The sequence below is a fragment of the Ambystoma mexicanum genome, chromosome 4p, assembly GCF_040938575.1.
Source record: "Ambystoma mexicanum isolate Mex_15411 chromosome 4p, UKY_AmexF1_1, whole genome shotgun sequence".
Lineage (NCBI taxonomy): Eukaryota > Metazoa > Chordata > Amphibia > Caudata > Ambystomatidae > Ambystoma > Ambystoma mexicanum.
This window is the reverse complement of record NC_090927.1, coordinates 559,178,502-559,202,811: the sequence shown is the minus strand read 5'-3', so window position 1 is coordinate 559,202,811 and position 24,310 is coordinate 559,178,502. Positions and strand designations below refer to the sequence as shown.

General features: G+C 47.5%; 1 protein-coding gene across 2 annotated transcripts in view; it reads left to right on the top strand.

Annotated features, from left to right (window-relative positions):
• The first annotated feature begins 12,112 nt into the window (after window positions 1-12,112).
• The window catches only part of CSMD1 (CUB and Sushi multiple domains 1), a 5,442,057-nt gene continuing 5,429,859 nt past the window's right edge, over window positions 12,113-24,310 (top strand). Inside the window, exon 1 of one of the 2 annotated variants that reach the window (XM_069606098.1) lies at window positions 12,113-13,376. In XM_069606098.1, coding sequence (XP_069462199.1) covers window positions 13,307-13,376 — 70 coding nt within the window. In that variant the 5' untranslated portion in view covers window positions 12,113-13,306. The remainder of the gene's footprint in view (window positions 13,377-24,310) is intronic. The other variant, XM_069606099.1, reaches the window with a different exon arrangement.

Genomic DNA, 24,310 nt, shown 5'->3' with positions numbered 1-24,310 from the left:
GTTCCAGAGTCACGCAGGAATCAGCTAGGTTGACTATCTCTTCCACCATCTGCCTGAAGCCTGGAAAGACTTCTGGTTTTGCTATCTCAGTGGCCTCCTCCAGCTGGGTGGAGAAGTCCCTGGTCAGAGTGCTGATTTGGACTGGAGGCTTCAGGTGGGAAAGGCAGCCCTCATGGACCTGGAAAATCACCTCATCCCCTCTGTAGTCACAAGTCACATCTTCCTTACCATAAGGGCAAGAAGTGTACACCAGGAAGTTCCCCCCATGCCGGGTAAAGATCCTGTCTGGTGTTGTATTGTCATCACTGTCACTGTCAAAACAGTCCTTGGGGATTGGTCCTAACAGTTCATTTCCTAAATCAATGGAGAAATGTCGGTCATCAACCGCCATTCCAATAATGGTGCCTGCGGCTAGAGTAATACTCTTTAAGTCGCTGTTATCCACCTCTATTGGAATGGTGTCATGTTCTATGTTGACTAATGGTGTTGGGTTTACCCCTAACCCTTGCTGTTGGAGAGAAGCATTTAGATGAATATAAGCATCAGGGTTTTTCAATCTTTGTCCTCTTTTAACTTCCACTTCCAGGGAGAATTGTCGGGTCCTTTCTGGGATGGTGACTTCCTCTTTAATCTGAATTTCAACTGCATAAGGTAGCAATTGAGCTGACCTAAATGCTTTTTCTGGATCATCAAAGCCCATGGGATTATCCGCTAATCGGGACCAAGCTTTGAAGTTTATTAGGTCCAAACTAATGGCAAAGCGATTGAGAATGTCACTGCCTAAGTAAAAGGCAGCAGTGACGTCTTGCACGACCCAACAATTATGGACTATGCTCTTGTTGCCAATGGAGATTTTAAGCATACACCTGCTTGGCAGGAGATGTTTGGAATTGGGTGTTTCTAAATCCATTTCCCATTTGTCTATCAGTTTGAATATGGGAATGGCTGGATCTTTTGGGAGTTGGAGGAACATGGCTTTGCTGATGAATCTCTTACCGTTGTTCATACACACTCGGGTGAGAACAGAGTCCTTCCCATCATTTAACTGAACAGGGATGAACAACTGCTCTCCAATTTGCTGAATATCAGCCAGGCACTTAGCTGATTTCACATCTTTCTGGACTATAGGAGTGGGAATGTCTGATTGTGAATTAGTATAGAATTTCAGAGTGTTTCCTTCCAGTGTGGAATACCACCTTAAACTGGAAGGAAGGTTGATTTTCAGAAATAGAGAGGACCCCCCATCACCAGTCTGTTGTCCTACTGCTATTACTGTCACGTCTGGAATTTGGTTGTTCTGGAAGTGAAATTCTACTTGGTCAGATTTTGGTTCAACCATGTGGCAGGTGCCGTTTAAACTAACATGGTTGACACTCTGTTTTAATTTTATTGGTCGGCTAGTCTGGGTCCAGAGGACCTTGTTTACGCAATCTATTAGGGGTGACAATCTTCTCAGGAGGTCATTCCCTAGTAAACAAGGGGTGCCCTCTGGAGTCACTACTATGACCGGGTGTTTCACCTTATGTTGCCCAATTTTAATGTCCAAATCTGCAGTCCCCTCGACGGGAATTTCCCTCCCGTCAAAGTTCTGGAGTTGTCCAGGAAGAGAGGTGAGAGGAATTCGGTAATTCTACCCCCTTGCTGCATTTAGTTCATCAAAGGCCCCTTTGGACAGAAGAGTAGCTTGGGATTCAGTGTCCACCAGTGCCAAAATTGTACCCTGCCCCTGTACTTGTACCGGGGCATAGTATCTTCCCTCCTTCTCCTCAAGGGGGCACAGATAATGCACATTTTTGGACAACTGGTGGGCTAATTTTCTGGTTTTGGACATTGCGAGAGAGGAGATTTGGGGAGAATTCTGTGGAGAGTCATGGGAATCTGCAAGAAAAAGTTGGCAACTTGAAATGGTTTTGGGTTCCCCTGGTTCCGGTGCTGGGCCGCCCCCCCCCCCTTTTTGGAGGCAGTCATCAGGATGGGTTAGACCCATGGGGTTTTGGTATTGTTGGTTCTCGGATAGAATGATGGGCGTCGACAGCTCAATCCCCACATCTACCCAGTCTATTAATGTGGTTTTTGGTTCCCCTGGTTCCGGTTCTGGGCTGCCCCCCCTTTTTGGAGGCAGTCACCAGGATGTGTTTGAACCAGGGGTTTTTGGTATTGTTGGTTCTGGGATAGGATGATGGGCGGCGACAGCTCAATCCCCACATCTACCCAGTCTGGATTGGAATCCCTTGGGACCCATTTTTCCTTGGGAGGAGTTCCCCCATCTCTGAAGGAGAAGATCCTTTCCCCAGGATCCTCTTGGGATCCCTCTCCCTCAATTTGGAAGATCTGTACCTCCTCCTCAAAGTGGGTCTGTTTGGGTACTTTGTTTCTCCTACCCCCCCTCTGCTCCTTGGGAGGCAGACTTTCAGGGGCAGGAGATTTTGTTTCCGGTTCCTGGGTTTCCAGGGGCTGTTTACAAGTGGGGAAGGAAGCTTCCTCCAAGGCTTTACACCCCCCTTCCCCTTGTGCCTCCTCCCTGGGAACCGGTGGGTTATCGGGGTGCTCCCCCCGTCATTGTTCTGTAGCACCAGGCCCAGAGTATGGGGCATTCTGCAGTGGCATGCTCATCTGAGGGTTCTGTTGAGCCCTCAGTATGTGACCGAGATCCCGGGCCATATTTTGGACCTGGCGCTCAAGTTGGGAAACCCGCTCAGGCTGATACGGGGTTCTATTTTCTCCCCTGGGCTGATCCCGGGAATGTTAGCTATCCCTTCTCTGGTAGTACCCCGGGTTGGGAAGATTTGGGTACCCCTCCATCCTTGGCCTCCCCTCTCCCGGATTTGGTTATCTGGGCTCAGGGAATTGGGGAATGAAGGATGGATGATTTTGGGGCTGGAAATTGGGTGGATACCTGGGAAAAAAGTTCTGCCCAGTGTTTGGTGAATTTTTGCCCTCCTGGGGGAAGTGCGGAGGGAAGTTCCCTGGGTTGGGCGCTTGGTTGGATCCCCCCCTGGGCCGGAGGAGTCCACACATAACCCAGGATTGGACTGTTTCCCTTATAGCGGGGACTTACATAGTCAGGGGAGCGAGGGACAGCATTTGTGGGACTACCTCCTCGACTCCCTGTCTGTGACTGGCCCGAGGGCCTTCTGGGCTTAGAATTATTTGGTGCAGGCAGGTTTTTAGGCCCCCCCATCTCCAAATCTAAAACGGGGGCAACCTTCTTTACCTCTGCCACCTTGGCAGCAGCAGGGTTGCTGTTGGTTTTTGGGTTTTTGGGCTGATTCTTATTTTCCACCGGTTTCTGCACCTCATAGATGCGGGTGGCTTGCTCAATGACCCAGTCTAAAGATCTTTTCTCGTGAAAATCTCTCACGAGCTGGGTCATTATGTATTTGGGGAGAGCATGGAAAAATGTGTTGATGAATTCTGTGCTGTCCGTGCGCACCCTTCTGGTGGTCTGCGCAAAGGCACGCCTCAATTCTTGCACGAATTCTTGTGGGGCCTGATCCTCCCCACATTGCAAATTGTAGGCTGCCTTGCGAGCCTCTTGGGGAGTCCGGTGAACAGAAAAATGTTTCAAAATGGCCGCCCTGTAGGTGGACCATCTTGAATGATTTTGGTGCTCCAGCCCTGCAAAGAAACTGGAGTATTCTGGGGAGAGTGTCCATTTTACATACTGGATGCAGCTACTGCTGTCCTTCAAATGGAAAGTCGCCATCATTTGCTCATAAAGCTCCAAGTGTTCCCAAACAGAATACTTGGCGTTCTTGTGATAAGGGGTGATTACACTCCTTATTGCCTTGATCTGCTTTAAGGGGTCCTTAAGCAAGGCCCTTTTTGCCTTATTGGCCTTTTTGGGAGAGATGAAGGCCTCTGGTACTAGGGCTCCTGAGGTTATGCTCAGGTGTTTCCATTTCCCAGCGAACTTCATCTCTGTCAGCCCCTGCTCCCTGTTGCAATGCAAGAGCCTGCGCTTTCAGTTCCTCAGTTAAGGCCTTACTAGACTCTATCAGTCTCTCCTGCATGGCTACCTGTTGCTGGAGCCTATCATTGTGCTGACAGAGAGCCTCATTTTCTCTCTGCGCTTCCTGATTGGTCCTGGAATACTGGGCCAGTCTTTGCTGCAGGGTGGTTACCTCCTGGGTACCATCCCTACTGGCCTGCTCCTTTCTTGCCAGAGCATCTTCCACCCTCCTGGTGTGCTCTAACAAGTCGTGGTGCTCTTTTTGGAGGTCACCCAGTCCCTGGAGGGCCAGGTGATTTTCTTCCATTTTCCTTTTTAAGTGGCAGACTTCCTGGCCTAAGGTATCCCTTTCCTGAGTAAGAGCCTGCATCTGTGCCGCCAGGTCGTCCCTCTGCCGTTGAAGGGCACCAGCTTTCTGGCGCTCTTCATCAAACTCTGCCTGGGTATCCAGGTCTTTCAAAATCATTTTATTGCTTTCCTCTTTCTCTCTATCTAGTTGGATTTGCAGGGTGGCTACCTGCTCTGTGCATGCCGTATTGAAGTCCAGTTGTTGCTCCAGCTTTTTCTGGCTCTGCAGTAGGGCGTCCAAACCTTCTTGGTACTCCTTCTGCAAGGCCAGAAATCTGTTATCCTGGTCAGACTTTTCCTGTTGCAGGATATCCATATCCTCCTTTATTTTAATAATATACTGCCTACTATCATTTTCTGACTCCTGGCTCCTCTGCAGCCTCTGCTCAGAAGAGACCAGGTCAGAATGGGCCTTCTCTAATGCCATCAGTTGCCTGTTTGCCAGATCTTGGCCTTCAGCACATTTGTCCTGTATGGCTCCCATATGTAAATATAAATATGCCGCTACCCTGGCAATCTTGTTGTGCTCATTCTTGGCCTTAGGGGCCATATATAGTTCACTCAGGGCCACATGTAAGGGACCCTGATCTCTCCATATATCTGACCCTGTTTCAGTGATCCGGGGTGCGATTGCCTGCAACCAGACCGCCTGGCCCTGATGAGCCCACTCACCTCTCACAAATAGCTTATGTAAGAGGTGTTCTCTGGCTATTTTGATATCTACCAAGGTCGTCATTCTGGAACTTGATTTTCTTCCTGACTTACAGAAGTTTGTATTTTATTTTGCAAAACAGACCGTTTCCTTACAGCGTTCCTTTGAGGGGTGTTTTTACAGTGTAACACGGCGTGGTGATCCAACAGAATTTATATATCCTGTCAGTTAGCACACTGTATTAATCTGCACAAGTGATAGATCTAATCCAGAATCCCTGGCTACGAGCCCCCACTCTGTTAATGACTCCAATCAAGCATTCCCACTAAGTCAGTGCCTTGTCTGGGATTGCTCAAGGGAAGCCCTTATTTATATATTTTTATGACAAATTATAATCTGGATGATGAACCCTTGTATAACGCCCCTCTCCTAGAATCCCCCTGACCCCACAGAGCCAAGAAGTAGGTTTGTTTTGCAAATTAAAAGATTTATTGAAAATTTAACAATATATATATCACACTTTTATAATAAATTAATATTTGAAATCACACTTAAGAATATGATGTTGATCAACAATGGATAATCTTACACTAGCACACTTATTTTATTACTTACGAGTTGGTATGGAAAGAACAAGGTAGCTGGGAATGCTTTATGGTTTCACAGAGATGCAAAGATGAATAAAAGTCAGTACAGAAATAAACTTGATATGATTTCAGCAAAAGATAATATGATTACTTTTTCTCTGACAATTCACTCCTCCCCTACGCAATGTAAGGAGATGTAAGTAACACACACAGTCTTCAGGAATACAATCACAGTACAATAAAAATTACGTTCCCCCCTAGCAAGCTTAGGTCACAGAGATGATTTTAAACACAGGCAAAGTACTTTAAATGTGGTATGCAAAGAAGGGAAAAATATGCTAAAAATGATTTTAATTCCCTATAAGAGATTCAGGGTGGGTGATAGCTACTTTAAATTAGTTCAGGATCACTTTAGCAATGCGCTATGAATGATTGTCAGGTTGCAAACAAATTTCAGCAAAGGAAAGCAAGAAGCTGCTATTTTGACAAGTAAAGAAATTTGAGCAAAATCTCAAATCGCGGCAATTTTGACGAGTGCGTCGCGCGCGATTACGGAAAAAGTATATTGAATAGAAAGTCGGTTCTGGGTTCGTTGGAAAGCCCAGCTTTAAAATGAAAGTTAAAACTCGCTCCTAGCACAAACGGTTCAAGAGATACGGACGATTTCGTAAAGGTAGTTTTTCAGAAATTAAATAATGATTCAAAATGGCAAAATCACCCTATACAGGTTTAAATCGGAAAGGGAACACACGATTCCTATGATGCAGTTCTGGACAGTTTCAAATGTTTGAATCAGATTATTTTAAGCTAAAAGATTGGTTTTGCACAGTTCTGGCTGAGTACTCACACTATGAATTTGAAATAGGCCGTCAGGGTCTGGTCAGGTTGGGACTGGACTCCAGGCGGTTGGTTCTGAAGTCACAGCTATCTGGGTCAGCTCTGCTCTGCTGGTCTGGTCTGGGTCTCTGGTTCTGCTCACAGCGATCTGGTCTGGTCTCTCTGGATACAGCACTGCTTTCTGGGTCTGCTACCGGTTCTGGCAAAAGTTCTTGGCAAAGAATACAACAGCTCGCCCGGCTGTAGAATAGTTTGGTTGGATTGCTGGATTCTGAAGGCCTGCTGAAAAAGGATTTAGCTGGTGGTCCAGGCCTCTCTGCTTTAAGTTCTGGAGTGAAGTTCTGGATCTCTGGAGTTCTGGGTTCTGGAGTTCTCCGTCAGAGTGCTGCGCAGGGATTCAGTTGAAGGTTGGAATATGAATGTCCCTGACTGGCTTCCATTGGCTCTTTTTATGTCTTTTGAAAATGGGTGTGGATGCTAACTTTCTGTGCCCACCCCACTCATGATTTGATAGGTCAAGGATTTCTCTTTGACCTGATTTAAGAAGGGAGCAGTGAGTCATCAGGTGTCATCTTTATGGCATAGAGAAAGAACACTCCCCTTTGCTTTTACCTTAGGAAATCATTTTCATAACTAAACACATTTCCCGGATACACAAGTGGTTGACATTACATATACACATCATATATCACATAAGGTAGTTTCTGTTCCAACTCTGATGTTTCTAAGAGCTTGGATTAAGAAATGACAACATTTTGTGCTTTTTGGTTGGTTTACAAATATTGGATTTTTACCAAAAATGACACAGATGTACACCGCCTTTCTACACATATTCCAGTAAATTTTCATTTTTCTAGCGTGAACCCCCTGTCTGCAATATCCATAATTCATGGGGTTTTGCCTCGGAACATGGTACAGAGTTCTAACACCTCTTAAAATGTGCACAGAAAAATCACAAGAATAATGATATTAATTATATGATTTTGACAAGTCCGTACTATGAATTATCCATCTTTTTAAAATTATGCTCTGGCCCAGAGGGGTGTGGTTTCCCAAAGCACATGGTGACATTTCTGGTTTGTCCACTTTCTCCAACTCAAGCTGCTCACAGAGGCACTGCCCCTCCCCGTTTCTCTCAAGAGGAAGCCATTTACGACCCCCCCTAATTTTACATTTGCCTGAGCCAAGGAAGGCTCATTGTTCAGTTTCCTGCAGTCCCCAGCTGCTCCTCCCCTAATCCAATCAGGGAGGTGTCATCTCCTTTTGGTGGGGGCAGCAGAATGCAGCCAGGCCTGGGAAGAGTGGCTGAGCAAGTTTCAACTCCTGTCGGGGGTAGTTGCCGGGCAGAATTCACTCTCTTCAAGCCAGGCTTCAGCCAAATGTCACTTTTGTTCCCAGTCTTTCTTCATCCAAATCAAACTTACAATTTTTACACATGCAGCTAGAATGCTTATTCTAAGTTCAAAACTATGACATTTAACAGTTGCAAACTATGTGACACTCTACGGTAGGTCACTCATTTATTTTAAACATTTCGATTTTAGTGGCTTTAAGTCCAATTTCACTTCAGCTGCTGACATCCACCGCTCAGCCAGTTTCATTATGAACATTAAATTAGGCTCTTTCTTTTCCCAGATTTTGTATGCAAACAAGTCTACCTTCTGCCAAATGTCTGCTGGTGTTCATTGAGATTTTTGAATATCTTGCAATGTTTAAAAGAGGCATTTTTAGCTTGCATTTCAGAGAAACAAAGGTGATTTCAAAGCGCTTTCTGAGCTAACCGGCACTGCTGTTTTTCCTTTGGCACACATTTCACCCATGGCACTCCTGGCCCATCACGCTCGCACTGGTGGGTGGCAGGTCAGGGGAACATTTTAGAGTGCGCCAAAACTGCGCGGTTTTCCTGGATTCTGGCGCAATGTGGGCTTTTCCGCCATCTTGGATTTCCTAAGCCCACAGCACCAAATGTTGCAGCATAAATGTCCAAACGTGGGCAATACCCCTGACAAGCCGCACGTGTCTCACACTCTGGTTCCCAACACACACGCAATATGGCTGAAGTGGTTGAGGTGGGGGTACTTGGCTCCTTCTCTACACATGGATGGAATGGCAGGCTTCTCTCCAAATGGTTGTGGGGATCGTTGGTTAGATGCAACACAGCAATAATACAATTATTACCAAATGATAAAAGGGACTGTCCAGTCAAGGTTGTATACATATATCTAATTACTTATGATCACAACAGACAGTTCTAGTACATTACAAAATACATCTCACCCTGCAAAGGAATGCAGAGGACAGACATTTTTAAAGAAGGAAAGGAATGCATTCTGGATAATGACAGGAGGGTAGTTGGTATAGTAATTAATCACAATAGCAAAGGGAGCAATGGGTCGTAAAATGTCACTAGAGGCCTTTGGAGAAGGACCACGGGGACAGAACCACAATGTACCTTGTGCTGAAGAAGCTCTTGGTGCTCAACAGGGTTGAGTCAGTTTCAGGGCACTTTGCAGCTTCTGCAACAAAGTTCAAGGTGGGAGACAGCTGTGGGTATCAGGCGTCAGGAAATTCGGTGATCGAGGCTGGACGGATGGCTGCAGGCAGGCCTACACAGTGCCTATGGATCAGGAATCATTGTCTCAGTGCTGGTCGGCAGTTCTGAAACATTGGTCGAGGCATTTCGGATGGCTTTAGCGACTGTGGCATAACAACAGTCAGTGATGCAGTTGGTTGCAGCTTGAGGGGCTTGACTGCTTCGAAAATGTGCTTTAAGGCAGGCAGAAGTTGGTAGATGCTTGTCGATGTACGACTCCTAGCTTTTTCACCCGTGTCGTCCTTTAAGGCGAACACCCCAATACTGAGGAGAGTGTTGTAGGCATCTGCTTTGTCCTTGGTTTAGTTCAGAGACTCCCTAGAACTTCCCAAATAAGAAGCTTCTTGCAGAGCCTAGTAGGGCACACTGTGTGCTGGCTCTATACCTGTTCTGGAGCTGCTTGAGGGTCCTCTGGATTCAATATCTCCCTCTGTTCCCCCGAGAGATGCTTAGGGAGGGATTTTGCTTCCGTCTTGGAGGTCCTGGCCTTCCTTAACTGGCAGAAGATGTAAGGCAGACTGTACCTTCTGCTAGTGTCCAATGATGATTTTGTCCTGTTACTCCTTGCAAAGTCTTCAGATGATCTGCCAAATGAGGGACTCAGACTTCTTTTAAAGCCAAATGAACCACAGGGATTGGTGTAGGCCAATCCTTCCTTAATGAACCAACCTTGGGTCACCACCAACAATCTCCTGTATGCGTGAGATCATAACCAGGGTATTTTGCAACAGAAAAGGTAAAGGGGTGAAAACATGTAATACTAAGTTCCACCCATCTTCCTGTCTGTTGTGGATCAAAGGGTCTCTCTGGTTAAAGGAGCTTTCTGTGGTTCCTGATTAAAGTGACAGGTCTACCTTGAAGCTGCTTCGCGACCAGACTTTCTACTGCCGTCAATCCACATACTCTATCTTCTGAATGGGCTCTCCCTGCTGGGATGACTACTGTCATACACGCAGATAAGATGTGACATTTCACTGTGAAAATGATACTGAGGGTGGGAGCTGGCATCAGGTTGACACACTGCATCTGAAAGATTGTTGGGGCTTCCTGTCTCCTTTGTTAGCCTCTGCAGCCAGGCCACAAATAGGCCTGTTTGAAGTACACTCTATTTGTATGTCAATTATGTTAATTGCTGCCACCATCTACAGAGCTATACAAAAGACAGGGCAGATCCATGGAGCCATTTTGAGTTAATTAGGCTGGCCATGGCAGGAGGAAGGATTTTCCCTCCCCCTTCTGATGTGACATGGTGTTTTCCTGGTTGTCATATCCCAACTAAATATGACAGGGGGAAATGCGCCTGTAGGCTGCGTCTATCCAGAGTACACGGGTCTATGTGTATGTTGTGCAGTGAGCTTTCAAAAATGTGTGTGGATTAGCCTAACACATTTTCCGGAGGTTTATCTACCATAATTAATATCCTTAAAAATTTCAAAAAAGGCCAGGCGGGCGCACACCCGCTGTGCGGGGGACGAATTCTTCTCAATGTTTAGGGCTGAGTAGGTGGCTTAGCCCCTCTTCATCCTTGTACTCTCTCAGAAGTCATTTCCTCACCACAGTCAGGCATTTGTTAAAACCCATATTTGGACATGTCCTTAAAAGACATGTATCATAATCTGTCAGATCACTCACACATTGCCAGAGCAGATGAGCTACTAAAGGCCCACGATGCGCATCACAACACAGAAGTAAAAACCTATGCTGATCATCAGGCAAGTGCAGGATGCTCTGACATAAATCTAATGGACCTAGTACTGGTGAAACAACCCAACTAATACAAAGCTGTGCCACACTTTGTTGTTTGTCCTTTATCTATGCCCCATGTGAAGTGATCTGTGACTAAACATTGATGGACAGACAAATTGCATAACCCACAATTCTTTGCATTTCATAAGATTTGTGAAGATTGAACACCCTTGACAGTGATTATTGGGCCAGAGGTAGAGTCATGACCGATCAATAGCCCAATGAGGTTCTGGATTCAACATCAAATAACAACCTTTGAGGACCCAATGGCAAGGGGATCTCAATGCAGTGTACAGCTTCCTGGGCGACTTAAACAAGAGATGAAGTAACAACGGGCTGTTCTTTCTTAAGTCCTGCGGAGTAATCCTTTTCTAATGCATGCCCCAGGACCAGAGAAGTGACATGTCTGAATGTTGGTATATGAAGATCGGGGCACGGAAAGAAGAGGCAGAAAGGCTAATGGCATCTGCCTGCAAAGGCCAAACCTTTGTAGATCAAATAAAAAATCATTTGTATAGATAACTGAATTGATATGACATGATATGGCATTTATAACGCGCCTATACACATTAAACATCCCAACCATGTATCTCCTGCTGGAATGCCATAGCCCCATCTCTGAAGACCACATGCAGCCGAAAGTGCTCTGTGGAACTCTCTCCAAGACTGCAGTGTGCAAGCTCCACCCCCAACTCTTCCCTGCTGGGTGTTTTACATGAATGTCACAAATTCCAGGTGTCTATTGTTGCAAAGTGAGACCCTAACTTGCAACAGTTGCAGACATGGCCTCTTTGCCCAAACGTGGCCTCTCTGCCATCTCTGGATTTCTGGAGAGGGCTTTGCTGATGCAACAGTGATCACCAATTGCATTTCACGGGTGATGTACATTACATTACCCAATTATCTGATGCTGTTTGCCACACAGCACAGTCTGCATGACACAATGTGTATGCATTGTCAGTGGAAGTATTGCATAGAAAAGAGACAGTCTTCTTCAAATATATGTTGGGCCTTTGTACCAATGTCCCTGATGTCTTTTGTTATTGTTGGTCTTTTCCAAAAGCCACTTCGCATGATGTCTTTGAGGAACAATGTCTTTATGAAAGGAGGGGGGGCTTCCAGTCGTTTTCCATGCCAGGGCCTACAAATCCCACAACTGGCCCAGTGTGTAGGTTCAGACTGTAGCCAACAGGAGTTGTGCCTTAATTGAGTATCCGTGTCTTCATACCACAGTATATGTTCACGTGGTCGCCTTTATCTCGGTGTGCAGGTGTCAGGAAGAGGCAATGCCAAGGAGAGTGCGCGAGGACGCATGCCGTGTAATTCGACCTGCGGGAGTCTAACGTGTGTGGAATGACGGGTGTGACTGCGCGCCCTAACACCGGCATCCCCAGGTGTCCAGGCTGCAGGGACAGCCCTGCACACGGAGGGGCCACGCGCGTTTCCCCCCGGCTGCATACTTGCGGCTGTGGGGCGACGTGCGTGTATCAGACTCCCCACCCCCTCCTCCCAGAGAAGCCCGTGGGATGCCTCTTGCGGATTCTGGAGGAGTGCAGCAGCAGCCGAGGCAGCAGATCGCGAGTTTAGGGGGGGAGTGAGCGCGCTTCTACAGTGCCGGGGAGAGGGCGCGTCTAGGGTCCTGCTGCCCACGGACTAGCCCTCCCAGGGAAGACCAGGGCGCATTCGGACAATCACCGCCTGCCTGCGCGGGCACCTCCCAGCTTCCTCCGTGCGGCTCTTCTCACTTAAAACAGCAGCGCAAACCTAATGCCTGGCAGAATTCGGGGGCAAATCAAAAGGCTCCCTGCGGCTCTGGCGGGCAGGGATCCGCGATGCCCTCTCCCCGCTGGAACTCCTCAAGTTCAATTGAAGTTTGATTGCCTGGATTCGATGGCATTGGTCTTTTTTTGAAGTGCAATCCGCACGGGAAAGACGCATTTATTGCGATTTGCTGGAATGGCAGTGACACCGGCGGGAGAAGCGTTGCGCCCGTAGGAAGGTGTCCCTGGCAGGCGGCCTCCTTCTCCCTCGCCGCCGGTGCCCGTGATCCGTGCCAGTGTGTGAGATGCTGCTATGCTGTTGATGGGGAGGTCTCTCTGCCTGTGCAGCTGCAGCCTCGTTCCCCTCTCCGCGCGAATGATGGTTGAGTCCAGCTCCTGGTGTTGCTGCTGCTGCTGTAGCAGCAGCCTGTCTGCTCTGCTCTCTGCTGCGTCTGGATCCCTCCCCTTTGCCCATCATCACGGGCGCTTGTGTGCTCTGCCTCTCTCTGCCTAGCTGCCCCTCTTCGCCGTCTTTCTCCGCTCACCTGCCCCTGCCCTCGCGGCCGTGGACCTGGCCGGCTACCTAGGAGCTCCCCGGAATTCCCAGCCTCTCTTACTCTGCGCCTCCGCATCTCGTCCCCGGCGCAGTTGCCATCCCCGCTGCTGGGTGAAATGCGAGCTCGCCGAGCTCATCGCCAGCTCCGAGAGGCGTCCGACCTTTCTCCTCTTTGGACCTGGATGTCTGTGATCCCGGGGTGCATCGTGAGGCTGTTTTGAGGACCACCCTCACCTGTAGTGGATTTCCTTGGCTCGGATTGTACATTTTCAGACATGACGGCACGGTGGACACTGGAGTGCCTGCTCGTTTTCTGGTGGGGACTCGCTGTTGCAGTTGAGGAGGGTATGACTTTTTCTATTCCATAATTGTCTCGTAAAATGTGTGCAAGTCCCCCACAGCCCCCACCCCAACACCTCCCAAACAGAGAAGAGTCGCAGTAGTGTGTGTGTGTGCGCACAGTGCCGGCCCTGAGAGCGCCTAAAACTCGTCCACCCGGGCAGAAACCCCATGTTTAGATTGTTCATGTATCATACACCCATTTTTCCGTTTCTTCTCATGATGGCCTCCTGAACAGTTGTCTTTTAAATTGTTAATATTGGACCAAGACTACAGACATGGAAACACGCGCCGACTTTGTTTCTCTAGCAACCCTCATGAGCTGCAGAATAAGACGGAGTTGCCTGGCAGGTCTTTTTAAAAATGTAATTTGTGGGCACAGAGCCTTGCATTGGTTTGGCAGCGTTGTCTTTGAGCTGGCGAGGCGTTTCATTTCAACCATTTTGGCCAAATAAAAACGCAATGTGCTGCGCTTGCAGCGCGGGAGCCGGCAGCGCGTGCTGTGTGCGGGGAGTTGCGCTGCGCCGCTTGCTGCCTTCCACCTGCGCAGATGTGGGCGGGAGGCAGGGCGCCACGAGGAGCCTCGCACATTGTGCTTCCCCCCCAGGAGCGGAATGCGCGAGGCCTTGGGGACAGTGCTGTGCTGTTTGGGAGTTATGCATGACCTAGCGTCGTGGTAAAGGCCGACAGACACTATGTCCTTCCTGACATGTCACACCCGAAGTGACCCGACTACCCGAGGCGGGCTGCCCCATTCTGCAACTTTCCACATGCAACCGAGCTTGTCGTCCCTGTCTGATTTCGAACTGTCGCTATCTTTGTCTACACGATACACCACCGAGTCGCAATGTCCATGAGAATGTCATTTATATTGGGATTCGGATGACTGGTTAAATAGTGGCCCTATATTAAATAAATAAATAAATACACGAATGTGTTTTCGATTAAATAACCCGTGCTCTGTCCATCGCATAGTAGTGCCATTCAAAGTGTGTGTCTACGAGCCTCGTAAATTAAAGCGTTGCTGTATTCAATGATGGCGCACATGTTGTTGTGTAAAGTATGCCAGAGTTTCTTTTTGCAATCTGCCGCCCCTGTTCAGGTTCGCTAGCTCGCCGCTCCCCCCTCCCCCAATTCTCCCTCTCCTGACATGACTTCCCCTTTCAAACCCGGAGATCTCAAACTTCAGGCCAATATGAGGAGCAGTGGCCCCCGGGCATGACGCGTGCCGTGGCCGCCTGCAGTGGCAGCTAGAAATCACGCTGCGCCGTTTTCAATCATGTCCGTTACTCTTTTTTCCTGTGTGAAATACCTCCCCTTTGCCCAGAAACCTGTCCTGTCGCGCGTTCCTATAATTGGGGACCTGAAAGGGTGTCCGTCTGGCAGGCAGGTGTTAATAACCCTAATAAGGCAGTGAGTGAAATCAATAAATCAATTAGTCGCCGCTGAGCGCCAGCCTGCAGCCGCGGCGCCGTGTTTGGGCGCATTCCGACCCAGTTGCTGACTCGTGTTATCTCCCCGGGAGAAGCCACCCCCTTCCCGGGCTTCAGCCAGCGTCCTGGGGCTCATTGCTTGCCGCTCCTAAATGTCAGGACTACAGGCTCCCGTGTCGTCTTTTCTCGCTGGCTGTATAGCACATGCTGCGTGGTTATGTCCCGAGGAGTTGAACGACAGGGCCAGTTCCCGAGGCCGAGATGACACACGGCATTAGGACACTGAATGTCTCGCTCTTTCGAGTCTTAAACCAGAAGACAGTCACGTAGGGTGCCATCGCCCCTTCGGCCGAATTTAAGATGGAAGCCGGCGTTCAACATGCAGTCTCTCTCCAGCGCCAGGAGCTGCCTTTCAGGAGACCTGCAGCAGACACATTCCACAGGAGGACCACCCACATAACACTGCTCCCGTGGCGCGTGGCGTCCCCTCACATAGTCCTCCACGTGCCCTGTCTGTGGTGCCACCTCTTCAGTGGCTTACGTTCAGACCGCATCCGTGCACATGTTTGCTTCTGCTCAGAGCAAGGCAAGGTATCTCCCAAACACCAACCCACGACGCGGTCCCCTTTTAATGCCCCACCCCAGAGAGCCTGCCCTATCATTAACTTCTATCTCTCTCGCCCCCACCACCATCAGCCCCCCAGCCCCCACCCCCCCCCCCCCCGCTACGGTAGAAGCCAGTACACATACCGCCCACACGTACCTCAGTCTCCTAGGTGCACCCTTGCGTGAAGTATCCTGCTTTTGTGGTGCCTTCATGGCTATTGTGTGCTTGTGTGGTTACATGCCTTCTCACAGTTCTGAGTTCAATACAGTGATAGGCGCATCCTCGTTTCCGCCACTCTGGGCTGCCCACACGAACGTCACGAGTACCATTGCATAAGCGGAGAAGGGAACTCAGCTTTGAGTTGGCTGGCGAAGGTTTTTTTGCAAGTACTACTTTGTCAACACGAGCTTCACATTGGTTTCCTGGTTCGTAGGCCACGTCACGATCCACACAACGTAACCGGAAGCATGTCAATTGCGCGGTTCAAGAAATGTGTCCAGGATGTCTTTTCTTGATGCCAGTGTTGGAGCTGGGTGCCTGGAAGTCACTGATATTATGCGTTTTTGTTTCAAGCCCCCCGACCCCTCAACGCACATATCATATGCATTGCCCAGCTACCTGCTCCCCTCATTTTAAACTCATTCAGAGGCACTCCTTCCCCATAGCAGGCCACATAACGCGGGCTCCATGAGTCGGGTGGCTGGGTGGCACAGTGCTCTGCCCTTCAGCAACGCTGAGCAGGGCCACCGTCCATGCAGCTGCGCCATTCTCACCTGCACTAACACTAATTCGTGTTCACTGCCCAGCTTTTAAACAAGGCCGGCCACCCTCCTGGCAGCGGGCGGGCTGCTACACGGCCAGTGAGAGCTTGGTGAGTTGTGCGCATTTGCAAAGCACGTTTCATAAGGTTTCCACGCTGGGCTCTGCGTGTCAGAATGCATGCACTCCTTTCCCATAGAGCACGCTGCAGTGAGTGATCCCACCCGTGCACACCAGCCAGACGGCACAGAGAGACGCCGGATAACTGCAAAGGCTTCCCTCCCCGCCTCATTACCATTCGGAGCAGAGACACGTCCCGTCTATAAATAGGGAAGTGTAGAAAGAACAGCAACGCAACCTGTACAGCTCCATTTTAAGGAGTGAGAGACACAAGGAGGAAATAGAACTTCCATGCGGGGAAAAACCACGCACGAGGCATGGCTCAGCGTAGCACTGCTCACATCGGGCCCAGGCACTGCTCACATCGGGCCCAGGCACTGCTCACATCGGGCCCAGCCACTGCTCACAACGCGCCCAGGCACTGCTCACAATGCGCCCAGCCACTGCTCACATCGCGCCAAGGTAGGCAACTACCTTTCGGAGTAGAGGTGACTTTCATTAACTCAGAGATGCAGCGCGGATGCCAACGTCAATCTACACAGAAGATCAGTCAGCGCATGCAGTGCCAAGGGCAGGGTCGGACTGGGCCATACAATTGTCTTGGCACCAATAAAAAAGTGGCCCACTGTTGCAAATGGCTATTTATTCCTTTTGTGACACTGTTTGAATTTGACCCAAAGGGGAGTTTTTTTTTCTCCGTAAAATGTGAATTGTGTATTTTGAAGAATATTTATTCAGCAACAATGGTCAAAGCTTCTAGCCGCATAGTGCAGTAATTCATCGAACTGGACCACAATAGACAAACACGTGGCTCACTTTGACCAAACAAACTGTCCTGCAGCAGCGTTTTGTGTTTTTGGTTCGGCCCTGGACCTATTGCCGTATAGGCCAGTCCGAGCCTGGTCAAGGGGGAGGTGCCACCCGAGGTGGCAGCATGTGCCCCTCCTCTCTGACTCCTTTTCCAGGCTGGGGGCTGCATGCTTGGATGGGTAGCCCGTTGCCAGAGCAGGAGCCACCTGTATACTATGAGGTCACAGGTGAAGACGTGTAAGAGGATCAGGGGGGAACCAATGCTGGAGACAGGTGCAAAGAGGCGTAAGCCGAGGAAGCACAGGCCTTGTGTGAATGCAGTTGGATGTGATGGCCCAGCACAGAGCACACGACGATGACGCTCTGGCATTCAAGGCCTAGGGCAGCCAATCCTCATCTTGCTTGCACCTGTACCTTTTGGCAACAGGTGTCAGGCACATTTTTGTTAAAGCATCCTGGTCCCGGTCAAAGAGACACTGGTCTCAAGGTGTTACTAGGGGCAGAGGGGGGGACCATTCTGTTGGATTCCCCCCCTCTCTTTCCCATCCCTGCTGTTTCCTGACAGCGCTCTGCCAGGCTGCTGCTCTACGTGGCCTCTACTATCCAAATTCACATCCTGAAAACCATGTGAGCCCCCCCCCACAAAGTCTTGAACACTTAAAACATCTGCTCATTTTCCGTTCTTACTCATTTTGAAATGTGACTTTATTCTGATGTAACCTATTGTCTTTCACTATCACACTTCCTGAATATTCTTAGTGATTCCCTCCCACAAAATTGATGTCTGAAGTAGTTGAGGGTCATCGCTTTTAGAATTCATGGGACGCTAAGAGGGGGGTCACACTTCGCAAGCCCATCCTCCTATTGCTCTCCAATGTCTCCCTCCTCCCACCCCCACAGCAGTACCATGGTACCTCTTGAAAAACTCTGAAAGAATGGAAAACCTGTTATCCCTTCTTCCATCACAGCTTAGCTGGAAATATAAAATTAGATTAACATGCACCACTGATTTAAGGGGAGGTACAATACAACATTAGCACACTGCAAGGGTTGCTGGCCCATCAGGATGCTTGGAATGCGCCTGTATTCAATTGTACAAGCCTGCCTTATGAGCAGCCTGGGTAGCCAGCGCCACCTTCCCTCCCCGTCCCCGCTAACGCCCTCACCTCTTAGCATCTGTGTAGTTTCCAATATAGGTGCTAAGAGTGATTTAAAAAAAAACAAAAAAAAACGTGTCTTTGCTGTGCGGTGCTGGGCCGTGCAGTGCTTTCCCGAAGTCCGCTTTCAATGTTGATGATGTAATCAAAGGAAAGTTTCATTTAAAAAAAAAAAAAGATTTTTTATTGAAAAAAGACACCATTAGTGCGCATGTTGCGAACTCCATGGCTGCTAATGGCAATATGTCCCCCGGGGGTTGGCCTATCCTTTCAGTAAAGGCACCACCACCCTCGTAAGGGACCCTTGCTTCTCTTGGGCCCATAACTTGGGCCGCAGGCTATTACTGACAGGGTCGCCCCACCGCATCGGGGCATATCTCCGCAGTTGGGCACTGGGGGATGTTTGGGGCCTGTAGGGGATTACAGCAACCTGCCATCCCTTGCAGGACTCTCACATGTGTGAATCACGATTTGTAGTATCTATTAAAGTATCCATGATAGATGTGTGTAGGCCCAAACGATAGACAAATCCACCCAGAGGAATGTCAATTAATAACAACAGACGGAAACATGTGACCTGTCAATGAATATGTCCTTCTATGATTTGGAACCTATAATAACCTATAATAAGCTTTATTGATTAGAATATTGGAAGAGGGGCAACAGGATGTTAAGAAAATTATGGGGATTGAATAACAAGTACGTTTAGAGGTTTGAAAGGTATGTAAGCGTATACACTAAGCGCAGAATGGTACGCAATGCAATTATAGGTTCAATAAAGTGAAAAAATCGGTGTTTAAAATTCATGCACTATCCTAAGATTTATACATAGTACATTTTATAAAATAGGATTTACCTTTTATGTGCCAATGTTTAAGAATACGTTTCTGTGTATCTCTATTATTTACATGGTTATTTACATGTATGGATTGTGTCCCAACCGTTCATAATTTAGTTTTGTATTTGCTTTGTTTACATAGTTAAATGCAATGGTTGTTCTATATGAACTGTCTGTTATTTGGATGTCAACCTTTTTAACCTGGTGTTACATATAAGTATCAACAAAAATGCAATGCTTGAAACACTAAAGCTATGGCATAAACAAAGTTAATAGGGAATGAAAGAACATGCATGTTATCTGGTATCTTTAAACTGTCCCTTTGTGATTCCTTGCTGATGAATGCATTGTTCAGAAGTAGGTCTAGAATCAGAGCATACCTGGATTTTTTTCCAAGACCAAAACCAGCATTGCCTGGTACTGTGATTGATTTACTCCAATCCTAAATCTGGCAAATGATGTGTTCCTGGATCAGGGTAAATTAAAAAAAACCCTGCTGACCCACCGTATAATATGGGCGCAAGTGAACCATAGCTCGGAGTGGGCTGGGACTAACTTCTGAGCTCACAAGAGCCCTGCTTTGGTTTTCTCTTTTGTTTTGTATTGAAGCACATTAAGGTGTGATGAACTCAAGCTTGTTGCCAACACAAAGGTGAATGTTTAATGGGAGACGTTATCTTTTGTGGCATGCCCTTTACAAGGTGTGAATTGTGGGTGATAAGAAACGGGAGTGGTACAGAAACTGTATGGCGTGCGAAACAATGATCATGCACAGTTAATTCTATCACATGTTTGCTTCAGTCTAGATAGTACATTTTAAAACCCAGTGCAGGTTGTTTTGACTCACATTTCTTGGCTCACCAGTAATAGTAGACTTACATTCAGGATGGGTAAAAGGGAAAATAAAGCTACAATCATACTGTTTTTTTTTCAACATTTTACTATACAGATTTAGTTATTGCCAGACCGATTTGCTATGTGATTTGTGCAGATTCCAAATCAAGAGTCTTGCCATTTTAGCCCTTTGTTTTGTATTCTTTTCACAACTTTATCACTTATCTTAAATGAAAAAAAACCTTTACCCTGCTTCTGTCGCCTTGGTCTCTCCCTGCCTTTGTATAGGAGGTAAGTTGCCAGAGTATGTTTTTTCCAGTTCCAGAACTGAGCAATACTGTCACGGAACATTTCATTTTCTTATTTTGTGAATAACAAGGTTGGATTGATGTTAGTCCCTTGTATTGTGATTTTTAAACATGCATTGCTGACATCATATTTCTAAACATGAGGTTGTAAAGTGCGAGTCTGAAAGGTGTTCGGGTAGCGAGATGATAGCAGCGGCAGGACTGATTCACACTCTAGGGCCCAGATACAGAGTAGAGGGTGAGGGCCTGCCAAATTGTCCTGGCTTTTCCAAAGTTGATGCTAATGTAAGAATCACCCACTAAACAGAGTTTCGCGTACATGTAAAACTAGACAGTAAACTTACAGGGTGGTATTACAGAACGTGTGCACCGGCGCACGTGCAGTGAAGACTAGGGCAAACAATACTAGCTACCCCAATTTCCTCCGCTGGTTGCTCTGAGATACTTTGCTGTTAAATTGCCTGCCCTGCCCTTCCATGCTGTTAGGTCCCTGCTCCCTTGTATCTCTGCTTCTTTCACTGTGTCCTGCCTTCTATGTGCTCAATAAATATAATAGTACAAATAATAATAATTATTTAATTTATTAATAATGTGATACAGTTTATGAATAAACTTTACACATGATTACAGTATATTAAAAAGAAAAAAGTAAAAAAAAGTAACAAAGAAAGGAAAAAAAAGAAGATACAGAATAGTAGTTAAGTATACCATTAAAAAAGAGCATCTCATTCCTACATACTTCCTAATCATGGTATCACCACGTAATGCCATAAAAGGAATAATTACAACACTAAAAGCACAAATAGCAACCTCTTTTCCACTTTTCTAGTTGTTATTTTAGCATTAATAATAATAATAATAATAATAATAATACATATTATTTGAATACGTTTTGCCCTGGAGAAATAAACACATCTAGGTCCAATATTGTCCTGGGGGCAAACATGCATTAAATACATTGATTTTCGCACTAGGACAACTTGCTCTAATGACAAATACATTTGCACCAATGCAAAGTTTCTTGAACAGCAGTTCAGCAGTTATTACCATTTCATTGCAAGGGAGATAACTGCATAACAAGCAGTGGCAGATCACACCAGAGTTTAAACCTGCATACTGGCTGGCGGTGGCTGCAGCCTTTTGAGGGATCACATACTTGCGCCAAATGGAACGCGAGGACTGCACAGACTGGCTATCATGACCCAGTTAGAGATGCACACAGGTGTTTGACGATTTTAGTCTGCATTCTTAAGATAACTACCCAGCCCTCATAGTTGGGGCCTGGGCTCCCACATGCACCTGGCGGTGTTCATGCACTCTGGCGATGTCTGAATATACAACCACACAGGTGCATTAACCACAGTGGATGCACTCTGGCAAAGCTGCTAGTTCAGATCGCATGCTGAGCTTTTCTCTTGATGAAGACTGCAAACAGAGACATGCCAAGGCCTGCACACACCATCTCAACAGAAGCTGGCCCTCCAATTAAGTCGTGGTTGTCCAGAAGGTCGTAAAGACTGCACTTGTGCTGAACACACATGTACCATGGACTGAGTCTTCACCATCTGTTCCTCGTACACAGTGCCCTGTGATAACCCATGTGCACCTAAGGAAATACTGGCCCTCTGGAGGTAGGTGCACACCGATTCCAGTAGAGGTGTCATGGCAGGGACTCATTGTGTGCCCATATGTGCATGCATTCTTACACACACACACACTGGCGAGACTACTGCTATATCACCCCGGGAGCTGGAAGAAGATGCCTATGGATGTTCGGTCACACACATACAACGATGGATAACTTTTCAACATGAATATGGCTGCAGATAGAGTTTCAGAGAAGAATGGGCAATTCAAGCCTCGATTGGAGAGCCTGCACCCCGACTATGACTGTGCAGTGGACTATCCTGGTTTGAGGCCACACCCATGCACCAGAACCTGGACCCGGGAGGTCACTGCAAAAGGTGACTTATGGACTCTAGTAACATGTTGACACAAGACTGCGAGTTTTGGATTCCCACAGAGACTAGCAGACACTGGTCATCTAAAAGCAGCAGAGGCTCAGCTTGGAACACACACATTCATTAAAAGTGTTGGATATGCTGAGGCGATAGTTGCCAGGGAAGCCTGTGGGCATCTGCTAATGCATATGGAAGTGCCAGGGGCTTACAGATATCTAGTTACACACCCTCATCATATGTTAAGCTTCTTCCCTGGAAGTGGAAGAGAGGCTGGCTCTTATGTCATTTTACTCTTGCACACGACGCTAAACCACCCCAACAAGGACATCACAGAGCGGCAATGATGCTACTAAAGTCCCATATTGCACAGATTCTGCACATTTGCTTCTAAATGTGGTTAGACTTGTAGGCTTTGTGGCACTCAGGCCACAGAGGGAGACACGAACCTTCGATTTCAGCCTGGCGGTAGCTTTGGCCATATATGTGTGCTGGTCCGGGGCCACTCCTGCACCCTATTTCGATGGTTACCACGACGCTGGACAGAGATGCTGATGGGTTTTTATAAGCACACCAGAAGCTGAAGCTGAAACCCGGAAGTGATTGAGCACAGACGTCCGATGCAGGACAAACATGCAACACAAAAACAGATGAACACTGACATGTGTGTGTCCACACCAAAAACTGAATATATACCTGCTTGTGGCTGCATGCAGAATTTGGTAAGGGGGCTCTTACACAAAAACGAGAGATGAACTTTAAATCGCCAAGTGACTGCATACTGAGAATGGTTGACTTCCGGCCACGAATATTTCTCAAGATGAAATTGCAGTCCTGATATTGGTGCACACACCCTGCAAACAGGGCAGTCACACACATGCACGAGTGTCAGAACATACATGCATGATGTAGATTCACAAAGAGGATTATGGTTGTCTAAATATAAACAAATTGTATTGGTGATTTGTATGCTAAACAGCAAGGGGAAAATAAAGAAGGGGACACTGGGGATAAAAAAGGCAGGAGAAGGCCAAGTTCACATTTATGCACACCGTTACTCTCCCTTTCCTGTGTGGTATATCACAGAGCAGGGGAGTTGCTAGGTCTGGAAAAGACCCGGGGCTAGGCTGATGTCAGAACTGTTGGGACTGGGGGCTAGCTAGTCTTTTGGCTGTAGCTCCTGAGATTCTATCCGGGGCTGCAACCAAAATATCAGGGGCTATAGCCCCTTTATCCCCCCACTAGCAACGCCCATGTCACAGAGGTTGATGGTGGTGGTGGGAGTCATTTGTTGGTGGACCCTGGTGACTTTGGAACTTGGCATTGACAGTGCTGGTGCCTTCATTCTTCACTCCAAGAGATTCAGTCCTTTGGGATCACCAAGTTCCTGACCAAATGATGGAAGGTGGACAGAGTAGGCCTTCTGATACAGATCTCGAGTTTCTGGCTGGCAGTATAATGCACTGTTGGACCAGTTCTTAGCATTGCTGCATGGTTTGGTGAACATTTCTCTTGGGCAGCTGACTGTCAGTGTTGGTCAATAGTCCTGCTGGGACAACACACAGTCTTAGAATTGCTGTACTTCATGAAAAGGAAGATTATTTGTTAGCACATTCAAATGTAGCTGAGCGCTCTTTGTCACAGCATTCTGATCACAGCATTTCCCTGTGGATTAAAGTATATTGCCCAATAAGGCCCTCCTTTACCCACTTTATTGATGGTGTCTGGGAGAGGGCACATTCTCTCGTCAATGGTGGTCTATTGAACTGGGGTATGGCAACACAAAATAGCATTACCTCCTGTTGTGAAACCATTGAAACCTGAACTGCCAGTCACATCCACTCTTGTTTACAGACTCTGCATTTTGCCCTTACTGAGTCATAATCTGCACCCTTTTTTTATATGAAGCATTATCAGTGAATAAGGAAGGCCATTAGAGTTAAACATAGTGTCCTCCGGCCTCTTTACAAATTGAACAGCTATGATTGGAGGTATACTTTTATGAGTCTATGCAGATTCGCACCAGGGGAACTGTGCACAGCCAATCAGGTGGCTAGAAATGCGGGAGAGAACAAAGAGAGTACCGCTCGCGTGTCTCCACTCACCCAAGACCCTT